The sequence below is a fragment of the Solea senegalensis genome, linkage group LG9 (genome assembly GCF_019176455.1).
Source record: "Solea senegalensis isolate Sse05_10M linkage group LG9, IFAPA_SoseM_1, whole genome shotgun sequence".
Lineage (NCBI taxonomy): Eukaryota > Metazoa > Chordata > Actinopteri > Pleuronectiformes > Soleidae > Solea > Solea senegalensis.
In genome coordinates, this window is record NC_058029.1 from 10,314,327 (window position 1) to 10,335,319 (window position 20,993).

General features: G+C 41.4%; 1 protein-coding gene across 1 annotated transcript; it reads left to right on the forward strand.

The window, feature by feature from the left end:
- The first annotated feature begins 920 nt into the window (after nt 1-920).
- LOC122774260 (LIM domain-containing protein 1) lies at nt 921-19,726 on the forward strand. Its single transcript, XM_044033368.1, has 8 exons — nt 921-2,789; nt 7,403-7,504; nt 12,145-12,212; nt 13,239-13,301; nt 14,079-14,209; nt 15,183-15,234; nt 17,018-17,086; nt 18,328-19,726. Exons 1-8 carry the CDS (start codon nt 1,559-1,561, stop codon nt 18,460-18,462), a joined length of 1,851 nt encoding a protein of 616 aa, XP_043889303.1. The 5' UTR covers nt 921-1,558; the 3' UTR covers nt 18,463-19,726.
- The last annotated feature ends 1,267 nt before the right edge of the window (nt 19,727-20,993 follow it).

The following is a 20,993-nucleotide window of genomic DNA, read 5'->3' on the forward strand; positions in this document are numbered from 1 at the left end:
GGACTGGCGAACTGTCCAGGGTGTACCCTGCCTATCGCCCGATGTAGCTGAGATTGGCACAGCACCCCCCGCGACCCTCTGGTGGAGGATAAAGCGGTTAGATGATGACTGACTGACTGATTATATGTAAGAGACTTCCCTAAATTGATGGTGGAATATAATGTTGGAGTGTGTGAGAGTTATATTCCAGTCTGCTTGTGACCACAACTGTGGAAATCTAACGGTTTTCTTTGTGCCGAAAAAAGTTCCATAAAGGTCTGATCCCCTACCTCTCCTATGTCCCCCATTTTTCCTTTCACCCCAACAGGTTGAGGCAAATGACCGTACATCTTTGAGTCTGGATCTGTCGGAGATTTCTTCCTGTTAAAGGTGTAGTTGAGAGTATGTATGTTGCGCGTCACACGTTTGTGACGTCAGCTTCTCATCACCGTAATTTCTAAACCATTGAACATTTTTTGAAAGTTCTATAGCCATAAAATCAAAATAAATCCATGCAGCCTGAATATTATCATGATTAGGTAATTTAAAAAATGTTTAAAGGTGACTGGAGTGGAACAGCTTGTTGGTCTGCAAGAGATATGGAGGAAATGTGCCTCAGTGTTATGATTTTTCATGGGGGGGTTCACTTGAGCCCCTTGCCCCTGAAATTTCTATGCACGACACTGCTTCATTTAACTTTTATTTTTATGGTACAAAGGGATAATACAGTTGTTTTTGCTGAGGCAAACAAAAGAGCAGTGAATCTGGTCTGATATTTTTGACACATGAGGTAAAGGTCTTTTTCTTCCTCTTCTTCTTCTTGTGTGGAACAGAGGAGGCGGACGAATACCAAGTTCCGCTATTTTAAACCGAGTTGGTTATTTTTAAAGTTTCTGTGGGATGAATGAGCTAATCGCTGCTGCTGCTGCTGCTGCTCTCAACTGTTCTCTCACTTTTCATTTTATTTCAGCGCTGCCTCTTTAAAACAAACTGGTCCACGTTTGTTTCACCGGCGGCGGCCACGTACGACTCCGCGGCGACGCTCACGGCGCTGCTGATGTCCCACGGTCCGGTCGTCAACGTAGGACTACGTTTCTCAAATAACTGTCAGTGCAAACACAATATCAGTAGTTTGAACAACTTTGAAGACAGTTTTTGTGGATAGAAATTCTTGTTTGGGTTGTGAATGAAAGTTCCCCGTTGGGAGGAGGAGGAGGAGGAGGAGGAGAAGAAGGAGGAGGGCAGTCAGTTTGAGGGGTCGTCCGGTCTGTCGGAACCAGGATCTGCTCACTTTTAAAACCAGTTAGACGCAGGCTTGTCCGGGGCAGAGCTGAGCTGGACGGATGGACACTTTCACCAAGGAGTTTTAAACTTTTATTTATTCACCCGGACGGTTTAAGGGACGGAACAGAGGGAAGAGTTCGTCTGGACTTTGATGTGCTGCTGGACTGTTAAGCTATTAAACACACCCTGGAACTAACTTTTATTACTAATTTTAAGGACTTTTGTGATTGAGCTTGGCTTTAGCCTTTTGTTTTTTATTAACTTTATTGGAGCAGGCGGAAAAAGTTTCTCCAAAATGGATAAATATGAGGATTTGGGGCTGGAGGCGAGTAAGTTCATCGAGGACCTGAACATGTATGAAGCATCACGGGATGGCTTGTTTCGCACGAGGAGGGATGCAGGAAACAACCCGGACTTTGAGGAGACGCGGAAAGTCTTTGCCTCTAAAATGACTAAAATCCACATGCAGAAACACCAAGAGGAGATGGCAAAGAACCACCAGGCTATTAAGATGAATGGCGGTCATAGCGGTGCGTATTACACCAAAGACAGGCCGCCCATCAACAGTTACAGACAGCCGGGTGAAGCGGCGGCGAAGCCCCCGATACTCTCCGGTCCTGTGTCGGGAACCGCGGGTCAGTATGCTCCGTTTGACGGTCATAAACACCACACAGGCATTCAGCAGGAACTCCCAGCAGAAAGGGCATATGGCTACGGAAACAGTTACGATAATAAAGAGCCACATTCCTGCCAGCGTAACACCCCTACTCCCCCCAGCAGCCCAGGAAACGCGCCTCTCTGTGCGCCCACACATGCTCGTCACCCTGTCAGTCAGCCGTCGGTCTGGGCCCCGTGCAGAGAGAACCAGTTTCCCTCATCGATACCTGGCTCTGAGAGCTGCCCTGCCCCTCAGCAGCAGCTAATTCCTGCACCCCCCATCAACACTAGTCTCCCACCAAAGCAGAATCAGGCAGCGGCTCCTTCTGTGAACCAGAGTCCACCCTCCTCAGCCAGAGGATGGGCTGCTGGAGAGCTTTCTGGAGCAACCCAGCCAGACCTCATCTCTGCCCTGCCTCTGAGTGCCTTTACAGGGGGAGCAGATTTCCATGGGAACCAGGAGCAGCAGCAGCCCTCCACACAGCCTGCAGCCCATTATGCACCACCTTCTCCAACTTTAAGACCCCCCACTAGCCATAATGGTCCTGCAACAGCTTCCCTTGTCCAGCTAGCACCGTCTAAAACACCTCATCCAAAAGTGCAGGTGGCATCTGCTGTTTTGAACCATGGTCATGCCTCCAAAAACAGCAGCCAGGGTCAAGGTCAGAGCCAAACACCTAGCTATGGACAGGCTACCAGTGCTGAACCTGAAGTCCACCTGTGTTCTCCCAAGTCTGTCCAGCTTCCTTGTCAATCTCTCCTTGCACAACCGGCTGAACTGGGGCCTTCATCTGCTGAAATAAAATTGGAAACTCTCACTAAACGTCTGGAAAAAGAAATGGACGCCCTTCCAAAGGCAGACTACTTTGGTAAGACTTTCTATCCCACCACCACCACCACCAACAACAAGAAGGCTTCTGTCAGTTAGACCACTGCTGTGAGGCTCTTTGAGAGACATAACTGCCCACTCACAGCTCAGAACATACATCCACTTGTCTCAAATATTTCATATTTACACATGCAAACACTGTCGTTCTTTGTCATCATTTTTTTTTCATCTTTACTGCCTCATTCAGAGTTATCTCAGTTATCTAATCTCTTTGTTTGGTGGGATTCTCAACGGTCTTTGTTGATAAAACAGTTGAACTTATTAGGGCAGATTACGTTGGTGTTTTCTACCGTGAAATGCAGACAGAGATATTTTTTTTTTTAATTTGTCACATGTTAAGTACTTGATTGCTTGCCCTGTTGGCAGCTGCAGCAAACCCTTTTAGGAGTAAAACGTGTTGGCAAAGACAGACAGACAAGTTACCCCCCTTATCTCCTCCCAGACATGTAATGGTTTACTACTGCTGATGGCTTAATAACTTATCAACATGAGTTTATCACTTCAGCCAAGACAGTGCTCTGTTGCCAACGATGTCCTATACAAGCACATTTCTCATTACATTTTGCGAGCATGCCATTTGTGCTTGTTCGTGTGATGTGCACAAAGAAAACGATAATGAACAACCACAGCTCATTAGAAACAAATAATCATGGCTGCCCATCATCAGCAGAATGCCTTTGCTCATTATAGTGCGTGTAGTACCTCAGCTGCCCTACCTCCATCACAGAAACTTAGGAAATTAATGGAACACAACATGGAGATAGAATATACTGAATGCTCCTGAGTGTGTGTTTGTGGTAGTTTGGAGTCAAGGCCATTCATGAAAAAGGGATGTCCTGCTTTGGGAAAAACAGAGGAGCGAGTTGTGAGATGGGTGACATTAGATTTGAAGCTACTAAGGATCCCCATTCCACGCTCACACACACACCAACATATGCATACACGAGAAATTTCTTGCTGCAATACCATGACAGTAACTGTCAGCCCTCCTCAGTTTGCCATGTGCTTATATTGGTGTGTAAGGAAAGATGTTCTGGAGTATGTCATGTCACAACCAGGCTCATAAATAGCACAGCAATGTGAATAGTACAGATGTGTGGAGGAGCTCAGTATGCAGTCATTAGAAGTGTAGGTTTTAAAGTACCACTGAATATTGAATGTCGTTTCTCACACACGCACACACACACATTCCCATGTAGCCCACACGTGGTTTCTGCGAGGAGTTTCCCACCAGAACATGGCTCATCCTCTGAGTCATGCTTTGGTCCTAGAAAAAACTAGTGTAGGCAAGCTTTCTTCACAAACCCAAGCGTCATTATAGTTCTGCATAGAAATAGACGCCACATTCTACTAATGTTTCAGCACATTTGGGGGTATTGTCACATATTGTTTTCTAAAGCCCCTTTATATTTGAGAGAAGTTAAAGTCAACAACTCTGCATCAGAATTAACTGTAATGTCCCTTTCCTTTGCTCGTACTATGGTGCTGTTTAGCTAATCCAGAGATCTGTGTTTACAAGGCCTGGATCAATCAGAGATCCTGACCGTACATTGAGTATATGACTGACATAAATGCAGCCGGAGGTTCTGGGAAAATGAGTCAGTTGCCAAACGGCTGCACCAAGGGAACACTGAGGAATGTCTGAAGTGAGCGAGCAAGGAATTTTAGAAATGGGGTCTTAAGATAAATGTTGGGGGGGGACAAGTTTAGAGGTGCCTGTGGTAAAGCTGAATGGATGAGGAGGCAAAATGAGAGATTTAGGGGCAAGTTCATGAACGTGTCTTTGTCCTTTGCCACAAGAGTCTGAGAGGATGTGAGATTTATAGACAATCCAAGAGAGGATAAGTGGAGGGACATCCCAGGGATCTGCTTCCCTCCCCCCGGACACACACACACACACACACACAAAGTAGAGCATTTAGTGTTGTGTTAAGATGGATGATTAATTTATCCCATCTGGCTGAGAATTGGAAAGCTGTGTCTTAACTCTTCCCAGGGACTCTTGGCTCTGACTGTGGCGGGCTTTTGGAGGCTTGCGAATAAGTGCACGTGCAAGTGTAGAGAGAGGGAGAGAGACAGATAGAGATAATGTGATCCCATATATGTATCAGTGGCTGTTTGACTATAAATATATACCCTACAGTTTTTTTGATTGATTTATTATGCAGTGTCATGTCTGGCTGTTTTGGCCATTTGCCAGAAATAAGAATTTTATTATCATAAAGATCTTAAAATTCCAGTGAGTCCGAATTAGTGACATCTAATGGTGAGACCAAATGTTGCAACAAATAGAGTACTCCTCAACTCACCCTCCCTTTTCCAAGTACGTCGTGGAACTACGGTGGCCTTTGTATTCCAGAAAGCATGTTGTTTTTTTGTTTGAGTAGGCTTCAGCATCAAAATATAAAACACCACTATTGGCTGCCGAGCAAACACGGTGGCACAAGATCCTTAAAACAATGCCCTTGCCTACAGTACACATACACGTCTTATTGTGTAGCTACACAAACCAAAAATGTTTTATTTGAAAGCAATTATACACTTCTGCATACATAGTTAATGGTACTACTGTGTATTCATTTTCTACCAACTTTTAAACCCTCCTAAATGTTACAAACTGGACCTTTAAGCTAAGTGAGTTGGCAGTGGATCCATGTATCAAATATTTCACTACACAGTACATGTTTATGAATGAGACCTTGATACTTCTGCCCAGTATTTATATCAGTTAGTGTCAAAGTCAAATCTGAAATAATATTGTTTGTCAGTGGCATACTGGCATTTTGCAAGCAGCCCTCATCTGGGGGTTTTGGCAGCTTTAGGTGTGTGTGTGAGTGTTTGGTGGGATGGGGGTGGTGGTGTTAGGAGGTGTGTAGTTTTGGCTCCATGTTTTGCTTCCCCTCCCCCCACTTGCAGCCATAAGTCAGGCCCCAGAATAATCACACTGTTTTGGAATACGGGACATAGGCCAAAGGCAAGTTTGCAGTGGCCCAGCCTGTGAGGAGGTTTCTTCTGAAACAAGGACTTTTTGGTGCCCAACCGGAAAAGAGAAGGGGAAAATTACCTTTACTGCATTTTTGGGCTCACAAATTAGACCTATAAATATTTAAAGGAAAAATGTCCGTGACCTGGTGTCAGCCTGCAAAAGTACTGTACTGTATGATACTGTTCTGTACCCTTCACCTGAGAATGTGTTCTCTGAACTCTTTGTTGTAAATATTTAAAAAAAGAAAAAAGCAGAAAGACTGTAATTAATTTCAGCAGTTTAAGAGCATGACTACTTTGTTGTTTTTTCATGTAAACAAAATGGCTTACATAAGACCTGCATTCTTTTGCTTTCCTATAATATCCCTCTACTATCTCTAAATCATCTTTTCAACCATTGGGGCCCCCAATGATGTGTCCTCTGTTGTGGTATTAGGAGAGGCTTTAGTTGAATTATACATATATATATAGCCCTACTGTACAGTATATTGAATAACCAACTGTAAAAATATAGCTGTGTGTGTTTTTGGGGGCGACGTAGCTGCAAGATGTGTGAGCTGTGTAAACTGGAAACAGAAGTTTCTTTGTCAGTATTTTAGGAGGACCAGGGCAGGGCTCTTCTGCTGAGCTAGACTTAGTCTCCAGGGAGTTTTTCTATAAAAACTCACACACACACTAAAAGAGAAACTCGTGGTCCTGTTTTCGACATGCATTAAAGCTGTTTTCACCTCATTTGCTGTTTAACTTAATTCTCATTTGATGTTGCGTCACACCACGTCCGACTGATTTTACAGCTAGCTGACACCCCATCAGTGGCAGCATTGATTGGGTTTCTCACTCTTCATCATCCATGTGTCACCTCTCTAAACACCCCTCATCGTACGGCGCTCACTCAGAGGGAGAGATGGAGATGAACAGAGGGGTCAGGAGAACATCGATCACATGGAAACCTTGTGCTGCTCATGAGCTTTCCAGAGTCAGAGGAGCAATTATGTAATTTGTTTGTACGAGCTGATTTTCTTTGGTAGCAGTTACCTTTAAATGTTTGGGGCTGTTATTTTAATGTTATTCAAATATTTATTTTCTCTTCACGTCTGTTACAAATGTTTTTGGCTTGGATGAGCGAGTCGAGTAACATTAATTAGACTGATGTCCTGCCATGAAGGGACACTGATTTGTCTGTGTTGTTAACACTGTGAATTTTTTTGAATCAAAGTCTATTAACAGTTTTCCCATTTGCTTACTGAGCCAAGTCAAATAAGCAAATAGTGATATATTTCCCCTTTCAATGATACAGTCTGCAAACCAGTTTCCTGACTTATGATTCTTTTGTCCATATCCATTGTTTATGTTTGATTTAATCTGGATCAGCAGCAACACAATTTTCTTTCTTCATCCTGTAACATAATAAACTAGACCTAGACTTAAACGTGAATAGGACACTGGCCTTAGACTTTGGACCTCACAGTATGATTAACCTCCATAAGTGACTGTAGTTTTGTCTTAAAATCGTATTATATCCCACGAAATGCCCTAATTGTTTAAGTACATCTCTAATTACACAAATGTGCAACATTTCTGACTGTGATATTCTGCGTTGTGTTGCAGGAGCCTGTGTTAAGTGTAACAAGGCGGTGTATGGAGCAAACCAGGCCTGCCAGGCAATGGGTAGCCTCTATCATGACAGCTGCTTCACCTGCAGTGCCTGTAGTAAGTACACACACACACACCACACGTCTTCACTTAGTCCATTCAGACACATTCACATTTCTGTTCTCCCTCGATTCACATGTAAAGCTCATGTCACCTTCAGACTAATAGGCTGCCAAAGACCTTGTTCTCTTGAATGGAAGTGATGTCCTCTTCTTCAGTCATTCACTGCCCTGAGCAGAAACACACAATTACTCAGGGATTACTGTCCTTTACTGCTGGTGTTTGGTTTCTGGGTGTGCCAGTCACTCCTCTGGCCCACACAAAGACAAACATAGCAAGACAGTTTTTTTTTTTCAGATCTAATTCATTTTTCTGTCAATTCATTAACATGTATTATGAAATCATACACTATGTAGTATGCATACGATAAATCCTACATATTTTGAAGCAGAAATAGAGCAGCTTTAAAACCACAGATCATCTGTAAACAAGGGTGTCACTATTGAGCATGTATTGCGTGACATCCTTTATGAAAAAAGCATGTTTTGCAGCAACTAGTACCTGGACATTAAAACCTCTTTACAACAATAGGCTACATCCATACTACTAAGTTTTCACATGAAATAGGCATTTGCAGATAAAAACAATCAATGTCCAGACAAGTGTTCATATTAACGCACCTAAAAATGTGCATCGTGTGATTATTCATTCACACTGGGCGTGTGTGTAGTTTTAGAAAGTACAACAAACAAGAAGCGACAATGATGAGACGTCAGAGCAGGGATTTCTGTTGTGAGATTTACGACAAGGTCAAACTAAGTCTGGGTGAAAACATTTTTTTGACAATTGTGTGTAATTGATCGTAAATGTTAGTGGAGCTTTTCCTTCACAGCTGATAGTCAAGCTTTTGCTGATAAGAACCAATCAGCAACGGAGATTTATTTATTATTATTTATAATAATTTATTATTTATATATTATTATTTATTCATTTTGCTTGACCAATGAGTGACCTCAGCTGAGCTTCATCACCCTGGCAGCGCTGTCTGGTGAATAACTGACCTGTAACGTCCAGCCTGTAAAACACATCACACCTGAAAAATGCATTCTTCACTTTGACCAATTAAAATGCCTTTTCCATTTATGGTCGCTATGTGGAGTATTTGTGGCACGTTGATGACTTCTGTTAGGACCCGTCACCGTGCAGCACCTTTGACCTGATCTTTTTTGTTTTGTGTCTTTACTCTTCCTTCTTGTGTTTGTGTGTGTCTGTGTTGTTAATGTGAAAAGATGGAGAGGAGGAGATGTTGTCCGACAGGGTCAGAGTGAAATTGATTTCTAAAGCAGGGTGGTTGGGTTTGCACATCACATACCTCTCATACTTTGTTCCATGTGAGGGCATAAGGGTTGTGTTTGCTGTGAGCGGGCTCAGGGAAAAGCATCTCAGCCTGGGAGGAATGCAGGCAAGGGGGCCCTCAGTGGGTCGGCTCCAGGAGGACACTGGTGATGTTATGTCAGCTGGGGGTGTAGGGTACAGAGCAGCGAGATCAGTCAGTGGGAGCACTGCTACATACACATTTGCCTACACAGTAAACACATTTATTCTGTCAAATGTTGTACAAGGCATCCCTTCATCTTCCTTTCCTTCAGTTGCATAACAAGTCTATCTGACTGTGAAGCCCCTTCATGCTCTTACTCCACTAGTTGCCCCCCAAGGTGAAAGCCAAGGGAACATTCCTGAAGGTTAGAGGAGCTCAGGCTGCATGTCTGGGATTCAGTTCTTCGCTGCAGGGGGGCTTCCCTCGAGGGGTGGGCCCTTCTAGGTTAAACATTGACTTTTAACAAAGTGGTCCAATTTCACTTTGTATGTAACATGAATTTCAGGGCATGCATTTAATGTAATGTGTTATAAGTAGCACCCATCTCAGCTTCTGCTTTCTCAATACCAGCTTCTCCACTGTCTTTGCAGAATTTAAACAAACATCTGACTGGTCCTGAATCCACAGGTATGTTAACATCTGGTGGGTAGCGTGTCAGAGCCTTGACCAAATGTCCCAGGTGCTGTTTATAGTCAAAGAAATGCTGGTCTGAATGACCAACAGAGAGAAAAACATGCATCGATGTACACCGGCTACTTGATAAGAGACACATGACACATACTGAAGTGTTACTAGGTACACCCAGTGTGGTCTTCTGCTGCTATAGTTCATCTGCTTCAGGGTGTTGTGTGTTTTTTTTCTCCTTTTCAGACCATTGTCTGTAAACCCCAGAGATTGTTGCTTGTGAAAATCCATTCTGATGTTTGGTTTGAACTTCAGCAGGTCATCTTGACATTTTCTATACGCCTAAATCCACTGCGATCCTACCATGTGTTTGGTTGGTTAGATATTTGCACGAACAAGCAGTTGGAACACTGTACCTAATGAAGTGGCCGGTGAGTGTATCTAGAATGGCAGCAGATTACTTCAGCTGGGACTTAATCTCAGTGCAAAGTCTACAAATGTGAACTTCAAAGAAAAGACGTGGGTTGTTATGGTGAAATGTGTCACTTTACTCAAAGGAAGAACAGTATTAAGACTCATGGATGTCATGGCAGGGTCACCGTGACCTGCTTATTTTCCCGAATGAGATTATATAGGGGAATTTAAAGAATGTTTTAATTTTAAAATGGCATGTGTTTTGTTCTGTTGCTCAGGTATTTTACATTTTTATTAAAGTGCAAAGTCACACTTTGTACTGGTGCTTTTCAAATAGTCAGCCCTGGCTCCTGACTTTAATTAAGCTCTTATCTTCCTGCAAAGGCTGCACAGAGCTTTCCTTCTCTGACACATGAAGAGGAAAAAAAAGACAGTGAAGGAATGTGAAGAAGCGCTGTAGTCCATATGCCACTTTCATCCCCTTTATCCTTCCCTTTTTCCTGGGTGGACACAGTTCCATGACTGTCTGTCAGTCACTGTTGAAGGCCAGTTCAATGTCACATGCTAATCACAATATTATGTGAGTCTTGACTAAGTCTTGGTTGCAGGTTGACCATTTTTATTCTACGTTTTCTACCGCTTCCCCGGTCCGGGTCACCAGTCAGCAGTCTCAGCAGCAAGGCCCAGACACTCCTATCCCCAGTCACCACAACCAGCTTTCCTGGTGGGACACTAAGGCCAACCGAGAGATATAATCTCTCCAGGGTGTCCTCGGCTTGCTCGGGGTCTCTCGTTGGTTGGGCATGCCCAAAACACCTCCCCAGGGAGACTCCAGGAGGCTTCCTGACCAGACACCGGAACTAATTCATTAACTCCTCTTGATGCGGAAGAGCAGCGGCTCGACTCCAAGCCTCTGCCGAATGTCCAAGCTTCCCACCCTCTCTCTTAGGGTGAGGCACCCTGTGGAGCAGTCTTCTTCTTTCTGTCACTACATACAGTTTGTGCCCATAGGTGATGGTTGGAACATAGACTGAATGGTAATTTGAGAGGTTTGCCTTTTGACTCAGCTCCTTCTTCACCACAACGGACTGCATCACTGCCCCAATCACCTGTCAATCTCTCTCTCTCCACTCTCACCTTTTTATTCTATAATAGATGATGTAATTGTGAAGAACTGGTTCAGAGAACTTTAATGTGCCATTTATTTGAATTTATTTATGAGAATGAATCATGGGGTTTTTGTCTTTCCGTAGTTTTTATTTCCATATTCAATTAAAAGAAAAAATGGTTACATATTCACCTTTTGCCCCCTCAGACAGTCAAATGATGTCCATCAATTCATTGTCTAGTCAACCTATTTGACTGTGCTCTTTGTCGTCATAATTAGATGGAAAATAATTAAGTTTGATCAATGATGAATCAGAACAGCTTGGGCTGTGTTTTCTAGCGGTTAAAATGTGTGATTCTGAAAGATACAAGTGATAAACAGAGCACGAGATGGGAGATAAAGAAGGCTCCTGTTCACCAAGGTTAACCCCCTCCTTCCCCTTCCCCTCCCTCACCTCCCCACTCAGAAAATGTGAGGAATGTTCCCTCTTCCTGTGGGACATGGGCAAGAATAGCTAAGTGAATTGAGTGGGGAAGATTTGCTGCCTCTGTGTGTTGCCATCAGAAGCCAGATCCAGACCGTAGAACGATTAACGCACACAGACGGGCAGGAAGTACAACCCGCATGTGGAAAAGACACCAGAGAGCAACAGAGAAGAAAAGCATTGGGTTGTTGTTGGTCCAGGCCTGTGGCTGCCTTGAAATCCAATAGAGCAGAGTGTTTAATACGTTGCACCTGTTCAGTAATTGCATTTAATCAGCATTTCCCCCCTCACGTGTTTGATCCAGATGTATTCCTTGTCCTGCTGTGTCCCAGCAATATCATATTAAGACACCAGCCCTCCAAAGATGTTTATTTGATTTATCTTCCACAGATTCAGCAGGATATAATGAATATTGCAAGAAGATCCATGGTCTTTGAATGGGTGTAATTAATCACCATCGGTCTGCATTAGTGCTGTAATTTTATTTTTATAAGATTGGGACCAATGGCTTTGAAAAATTTTCCACATATACACGTCCACGTCTTGTGACCTGCCCTAGTCTTGTCTCTTAATAATCACAAAACACAAGCAAGTTTTTGAGATTTCCTGATGAAGATGCTGCCTTTTCCTGTCTCAAGTAAAGTTACAAAAAAATGAACTTATTGAACTTATTTTGTGTGTTTCCGCAGGTCGAAGACTCAGAGGGAAAGCTTTCTACTATGTCGGAGGAAAGGTTTTCTGTGAAGAAGACTTCCTGGTGAGTGGTCAATGCACAATCAATACTTAGTTTACCTCTGCTGATGGTGGTGTCAAATGTCTTTATAATTGTGATTAACAAGGAAGCGTCACTTAAAAACTGCAATTATTGGTGTTATTAATGTTTAGTACTTCCACATCCCACAATATTTTATATTAGCATTAATATTGAATACACAATTTAGGTGAGAGATTTTTACCCTGTGACCCAGTTTCCAACGTCTAATGCAGATGATTCATATCACTTTCCTCCCTTGGGTGCGACTGGAAGAGGGTCAGTCATTGGAGAAGCATCTTTTCTATAGTTAATAGGGTGAAGGGCTGGCAGGTCATTCCCATTAAAGCAATATGGTTTAACTACTTAGCAGGAGTGGAAAACTTCCAGTGTGTAATCATAGCACGTTCAGTAAGCACTCCTGAATCTTTGCGTATTTTGCCATCGATGTGAGAACATTGTGTTCCTGTTTGTTTTATTGTAAGTAATTACCCAAATCACCCGTTTATTTATACCATAATTTGCCTTATGTGTGTTTACCCCAGTAGCCCTCTTTATATAAAACCTTTATCTAATCTTCATTCCATCAAAAGCTTACTGTTACTCATTTAAGATTAAAAACAATTTTGAAATTAAATTTGCTCTGCTCCCGCCATGTGTTGTTAATTATGTCTGCGCTTCGGCCTCATTGGTTAGTGTGCCCATTCCTCACTGATGCTGCTCATAACAAGAAATAATAAAGCCAAACCGTCAGATATTCAAATATTGTATCAGTTAAATATCAATATCAAGGAAACACTCGATATTCACTCTGAAGGTACAAATGGTTATTTTACGTGATTCTGAGGGATTTTAGTGGAGCCACTCATGCAAAGCCACATGTGCTCCTTCACATAATGCCTGGAAGACACAGTGGAGATGTTTAGTACTTAGTCTGGAACAGAGTGCCAGAGATTCAGTCATCCATTGAAGAACCAAATTCCAATGACCTCACTGTCGTTTTCTCTCTCTCTCTCTCTCCGTCTGTTGAAGTACTCTGGCTTCCAGCAGTCTGCGGACAAGTGCAACGCTTGTGGACATCTGATCATGGACATGGTATGTGTCTACTTCATCTCTACAGTTGTGTGTTCTTGTGTGTCCGTGTGTGTGCACATGTGTGTTGGGGGGATCTGAGCCAGGTGATCTCAGCAGAAACTTTGTGTTACATCACCTTGAAGGAGCTTTCGCTAGCTACATCTGGATAAACACTCAGGAGGAAGCACTGATTCTGCATGTGCATTTCTGTCTGTCTGTCTCCCTCTCTCCCTCCCAGATTTGAACAGAACTATAACAAGTTAATGTCTAACCCTAAACTCAACCTAACCTCAATTCAGATCTTACCCTTAAACTTATGAAGTTCCTCCTCAGGTTTTCAATGTTTATGCCATAAAAGGTCCACAAGTGGTAACAAATACACAGTATACACAAGTATACACAGTATATATACACACACACACAAACGTATAAAGCATGTGATCACATTAGGGGATGTTATGACATGACTTCTTGATGTTGATGTCTCAGTTTTTACTGTGCTGCTAAATCAGTTTCTGAATCAAATCAGAGAAAAAATTTTTATTTACCTGGATTTCAGTTCTGCCAGATAATTGTTTTTCACACTCTCTAATTCGCATGCTGTTTCTTTCAGACTGAGTTTTTATGTGTGATTACTCAGTGCTCTTCATAAGCTTATTCTAAAATTTCATGTTTCCAGACAGTGTTTAAATATTTCTCTTAAGGCAAAAATGATACTAATACTGAGGAAATGAGTAGCCGCAGAGTGAAATAGAGTATTAATTTCCGGATATTCTACACTCATCTCTTTCTTTATAGATTCTGCAGGCCCTCGGGAAGTCCTACCACCCGGGCTGTTTCCGCTGCGTTGTCTGTAATGAAAGCCTTGATGGAGTGCCCTTCACCGTAGACACTGAAAATAAGATCTACTGTGTCAAAGACTACCACAGGTGAGTGTTACTTGTTACCAAGTAGTTCAAAATAACACAAGTTCACGACCTGAATTTATCTGGGTTAAATTAGTTCAACATGACGCTGGCGAAAATGTCTCGGTTTCATATTCCAAAGTTAAATCACAGTGCAGCCTCTTAACTCTCCTGCCACTGCAGCACCGGGTTGAGGAGGTCCGCACAGGCTGGCGGGTCAAGTTTCTCCCTGACACGTGTGGCAGACACATGAGAACTGTAGTCAGGGATGAAAGGGGAGTTCAGAATGCTCAGTCAAAGATGTGAAGTGTGGCTACGTCTCCTCTCATTTAAATTCAACATTCTCCGAAGAGCAAATACAGATCTTTTGATGTCTGAGTGTGAAATCAAAGTTTTGTGTGTGAGGAAAATAGATTATTTTATTAGTCACTCTTGGAAACAATGCTTGGATATTAATTATCAACAGCATTATTAATCACCTGGAGTATCTCAGCCTCCTGAAGCAGCTCCACAGTTACAGCTGTTCTCCTCTCTTCATGGGACATATTGTACTGCACAGCTGAGCACATGGCTGATCACCATCTGGCAGCTCCCACATGTGCTCTACGCTGATTAAATCAGACAAACCTTTTTGTGTACACAGTGTTTGTGTGTGTTTGACTCTTAGCCACAGTTTTGCCCATCCACACTGAGAGGCCTTTTGTTATTCCCTTGGACATCCAGGTGCCAGCCATGTGTGTGGAAATAATGCATCCATTTAGCCTTTTGTTTTCCTAGTTGTTTTTTGGATTAGGGGGAATCACGTGTGTGAGGGAAAGCCAGCACATCTGCAAACCTGGCATCTGAATCTAGTCACAGTCAGGCGAAAAAGGAGGGGGAGGATAAATCACTTTTGCAGGGACCTTGAATATGGACTGTAACCTTTATTTTCTCAAATCAGTGTAATTCAGTCATTTGAGTGCAGGTCAAACAATCTGCTTCCATCTCCCTCTCACAGAGTCCTGGCCCCTAAATGTGCCGCCTGTAAGCAGCCCATCCTGCCTTCAGAGGTAAGACAACATTAGCCTGTGTTTAGATATCAATATTGTTATGTTTTTGCCATACCTTCATCCTGAAAAAGGATACTTTTATACATAAATATCCTTAGACATGTATATAATTATGATTAGGGTTTGTTTTGGTATTGTTTTTCTGATTATATGATTTGTGTTAGTGGTTACTGTAGCACACTAATATTGAGATAATAAGTATAACACCACTCACGGTTTCATCAGTTTCACACATCAGTGAGTGCATTATGTATTTTGTGAGAGTTTGCTCCTGGCAGCACACATTATTATGTCCTGTTACAGCTCCAGAATGTGTTAGTTGAATATTTATTATACTTTTGGAATGTCATGGCTTTATACATGAGCCGTATGAAGTACGATAACATTACATTAGCAGATTGAGATAGAAAATAACTTGCAGTAAAATGTCTTGGATGGATGGATGGATGGATGGATGGATGGATTCTAACTGTGGATGTTTAGGTTCAGGTTCATGATCGGAACTTGAACTTCTCAGCTATCACAGTAAGCTAAATCTGGTAAATAATACTTTTATCGTCATACTTTTTATTTATATACATTTACATATACACAGCTGACTCTGATACAGAACACAGAAAGACCCTTGGTTTAACCGGGTTCTGAACTAGCGACCTTCTTGCTGTGAGGCAACAATGCTAGCCATTCCACCAGAATTAACCAATATGTAAAATAGACCGCAAAATATCGTCATGGACGTTTTTACTTGACTAGGCAGTGATAGAGATACACTATCAGGATTAGTGTTTTCACATTGAAATGTCATTTAATATGGAGGTCACCTTTAGCTGTGGACATTCAGCAGGCAGGAATCCAGCCGACGAAAACCTAGCTCCTTCTGTTTACTCGCTTATGGACATGTTGTGCACATAGCAAATAAATGAACACAGTCACATTTTCCATTAGAGTACAGGTCAAAATAGTGTGAGACCTAATATGTCTAATGATTGGATGTGGTGAAAAGGACGAATGGGAACATAGCAGGTAGAAGTAGGATATACACACACAAACAGACAAAGGAAGTGCTGGCAAAAACAGAGAAATGTCCAAAATTAGAGTTGACTTTGCTGGAATGTCCCTTGGCCTCCCCCTTTAGTAAGCATTGAAGCTGGTATTTAGAGAAGAGGTGATCTGTGTCTGTGTGTGAGTGTCTATTGGGTGTGTTGAGCGGAGTTTCCTCTGAGGCTAATATTGGGATATTAAAAACAAAACAAAAACAATGGTCTATGTGGAGGGGCCACACAGTGGTAGTGTGGTTGCTGCTTTGCGTATCTGTCTGTGCGGTGTGAGTGTGTGCGTGAATGGTTGTTCATCTCTGTGTGTTTGCCCTGCGATCCTGGATGGTCTATGTGGAAAAAAAACTAAGAAAAATCCCACTTAAGATGTAAGATCCAAGATCTCTGTACTTCGTTGTCAACGATGTTGTGTCATTGTCTGCTGTCTTTGACTCCCCGTGGCTCTATTTTGTCTGTATTTTTGTACACCAGTTGAATTTCCAATGAGGATTCTTCTTTCTTTCAACAGAAAATATAATGAAACTTTATTGATTATTCAGTAGCTGAGTGGGTCTGCACTTTAAGTAATGATTGTAATTTAGAGGAGCCAGCTCTTGGCTTACATCAACGTGTCCATGCTTTTTACTGATCTGTTGTCAGACTGAGTAGTTGGAACAAAACAACACCGTTGAATCTCATCTGGTAAGATTGGCTTCAGCTACGTTTCTTCTGTCTGAATTTCTTTGCAGGGATCTGACGAAACCATCCGTGTTGTATCCATGGACAAAGACTATCATGTGGAATGCTACCACTGTGAGGTGGGTAGAAACAAGTCTGGATTTGCTGTAAGAAAAATGAAAACAAGCGTGTTTAGCAGCTCTGAGCCGGAGATCCTCTGAATGGCTCATTAAGAGTAATCATAATGAGTATATTCCCAGTCTTAATCATAGTCTTGGTGATAATTGCGTACTGCTGAGAAGTGCAGGTGTGAGACACTGTCATCATCTCATCATTTTACTCAAGTACCTCTTCTTTTCTTTGCCAGAAGCTGATTGACTGCTGTTCTTCCACTTCATGCAAATAAAAATCAGTGCACTGTTGTTACATTTTTAACTTGTTCAAAATAGAGCATCAACACATCAGATTTCTTTTCTCTGTAAACAGATTTACTTTTGAAACTGAAAGCCAAAGGCAGATGAAAAAATCTTTTCGATCAGCTGGAGATTCACTTATGACGGGAAAGTGCGTAGATTAAACAAATGTTCGCCACATTCAATCCGCTGTCTAATGCAGCCATTCCCAAACTTAAGCGTGCCGGGGGGTCAACTTTGAAATCTGTATGTATATATGTGTGTATGTATACATATATGTGTGTATATTTATGTATATATATATATATATACACACATATATGTGTATATATATATATATACACATATATGTGTGTGTGTATATGTATACATGTACATGTACATATTTTACAGCAATTTAAAACTTAAAATTTCAAAACTATATTCAGTTATATTTAATTGCATTTCACAGCCCACCTGCCGTACTGTCACGGTCCACCAGGGGGCCAAGGCCCACACTTCACTGGTCTAATGTGTTCTCACGTTATTGATTAAGTCTGTCAGCTCCACAAGAGACTCCCTGTATTTCCTCATTATCACCATCTCTAGATCTTGTGTCACCTGCTAACATTCCCGTGACGCACACAGGAAGTGATTCATGTCAAACAGTTTGGAGTATGACACAAAGAAGTCAGTGCCCTCGAAAAAGTTTCAGGAGTGAACTCGTAATGTTCAGCCTTTTGTTGGATAAATGCTTCTCGCTCCCTCAGTCAGATTTTCAGATGAAGGACACAGCATACAAATAATGTTTCCTCATTTCTGTTCATGACGACCCAACAGAGGCAGAATAACAACAACGTCAACAAAAGTTACATGCTGCAGCTTTAAGTTCTTTGTCAATGTTGATAATAAACCTCTTGTGATTCAGTGCCAGTGGTCAAACATTATTAACCTCTGTTCTCTCTCTCTCTTATGCTTGTTTTGTTTAGGATTGTAAGATGGAGCTGAATGATGAGGAGGGTCACCGCTGTTACCCTCTGAACGGCCACCTCCTCTGCCACTCCTGCCACCTGAAACACATGGAGCCTGGCTGCTCCTCTCCCGTGGCAGCCGACTCCTTCTAACACTTGTGTATAAGTGAAGGGCGACACCTGGTGGATTCAATTTAGAACTGCCAAATGCAGGAGAAGACAATATACAATTCTTGTTGTAGAGGATTGGTTGATTTTAAATGTCTCACGTGATACGATGATCTGATGTGGATTTAGACAGGAGTGTTAATGAAGTTTCCATTTTGCAGTAATGAAGTATTTTAATACATTACAACTCTACTTGGAGTGCAGCGAAGCATTGAGCTGAACCTGCTACAAAGCAACTCAGCACAATTGTTCTCTTGAGTTTCATTTGCTTTGGCTGTGTAAATAACTTATTTTCTATTTGTATTAGTTTCACATTCACACTTGTGCTGTTACATTACAGGTCATAATGATTATTTACAAAAGATACATGTAGTACATCTCTACATAATCCATGGTTGTCTAACATTGCAGTCGAATACAAAAGAAGGTCCACCAAAATAACGATTCAGTCATGTTAACAAGTATAACGTCTCCTCCTCTTTGGAGGAAGGACAAAGAAGTGATGTATATTTATTCATTTAAAAACAAACAAACATACAAAGTGTCTTTTGTCATTGAATATATCATAATTTTAATCAGTTATTGTGCACTAAGTGTTCTTCTATTTATAGTTTTCTGCGGCCATGCTGACAACACAGACATTCTGTAAAGGGCCTCAGTGAGTTCGACTGCACACAGAGCCAACGTTGTTGTTCATATTTGTCATACGCAAGTATTGGAATGCAATAATTTATATCTAGTAATACTTTCGAAGCACAACCATTTCTTAGAAATGGCATATTCTGCATTTGGCTTTGCCTCTATAAACTGAAAGCTTAAAGGAAAACTGCTGAGGATAACCATGTTATACAGTTGTTTGGTGAAGAAACAGCTGTGGTTTGTCACATGCAGTCTGGTTCTAAGCACTTACAAGTACATGTGTGAGATTTTTAATGCACCTGTGAAGATGTTGGTATAAGATCAGTGGATCGATTTCACATTTGAAAACGTATATTTAAATCAAAGGACATACATCCTATTCATATACATTTATATACCATATGTTGTAGGTCTACATTTACTTTCGTTTGATTTGCTGTGGGAAGTTCATTTGTGCCGTCCAAGTGTTACTCGTGTCTTCACTTTACTAACTTAATACTTTTATCTTTTTAGGTCATAGTGCTTTCATAGCCAACTGAAGAATGAAAAGCGAACACGTGTATTCAAACTGTGCTGTAAAGAAAGGATTTAATAAATGCATTGCAATATATTGACTTTCACCTTTTTTCAGACAGTGGAATATTATTTGCTACCGAAGAGTATTAGGGCCCTGTGTCAAAAATGTTTTTTAAAGAAAGTAAAAATGGCCTGAATTCTGAGATTAACAGAAGATTAAAGTCAAAACTGAGATTAAAGGCAGGATTTTGAGAACCCAAATCGGAATTCTACATGTGGGCCCTGATACTCTTGCGTAATTTAACAACTCATACAATGTCCCGTTTTCAGTCAAAGCTGTTAATTTTACATACCTTCTCCCTCTTTCGACTGCTTCCTTAGGTGGTCACCACAGCGGATCATCCGCCTCCATCTCATTCCATCCTTCATGTCCTGTCCTCATGTCCTCCTTCACAACACCCATGAAGCTTCTCTGTGGTTTTCCTCTAAAGCTCTGCCGCCTCATGTCATTTAGACTGTCTCCGACCAACACATCAGGCTCACTAACGTTTGTAGACCTTCCCTTCACTCATTTTACAAATAATTACCATACATTTGTAACATTATGAATTGTTTTATCAGTGTATTAATACATCATTATGAAGTTTACATTTTACAAAATATCTTCTTATGAAATAACAGAGACATGCAACAAATGGGAAAAAAACATCTGTTTTAAGGATGTAACAGGGTCATTAATTAAATATATATGTGTGTTTGCTATAAAGAAATATTGACTTAGTTTGCTATTGTTGATAAGACAGACGTAAAGAAGCAAAAGCACTAACTGCTGGCTGTATACCAAGACTGTTGAATGATTTGAACAAAGCAAAAACGATAACTATATAACTGTAACTATATCTTTGACTGCAACTCTTCCAGTAATCAGCAGATGTCAGTATTGGCCATTATTCTTATGGTCACACGACTACATAGGACAGTGTGAATATGTGGCTGACAAAGTCTTGGTGGATCATTCTCACTAATGTGTTGGTCTTACTGAAATCAATTAATGAATTTAACCCAATTTATGTAGAAATCATAAATATACATAAATAAGACCATCACCAAATGAGCTCAAGTCTGTTACTTTGATATTACTCCAGCCCTTCTAGATGTCAAAGCAGTACCAGAAAACTCTGCTCTTGCTGGATATAATGTTGGCACGTATAAAGGTTTCATGATTGAGATCTATCTGTCTGTCCATCCATCTACTATCTTTATCACCATATATGCCTTATAGGGCATTTTTTCATCTGTACAAGATGAGACATCCTCTGTCCTTAACCCTTGACTAGAATTAAGGAAAAACTCATTCTAAA

Bases quoted from the DNA above. Each gene is read 5' to 3' on its own strand.
- LOC122774260 (XM_044033368.1), top strand. From the start codon at position 1,559: ATGGATAAATATGAGGATTTGGGGCTGGAGGCGAGTAAGTTCATCGAG. The intron at 13,302-14,078 runs GTATGTGTCTAC...CTTTCTTTATAG, and splicing joins GACATCTGATCATGGACATG to ATTCTGCAGGCCCTCGGGAA. The intron at 14,210-15,182 runs GTGAGTGTTACT...TCCCTCTCACAG, and splicing joins TGTGTCAAAGACTACCACAG to AGTCCTGGCCCCTAAATGTG.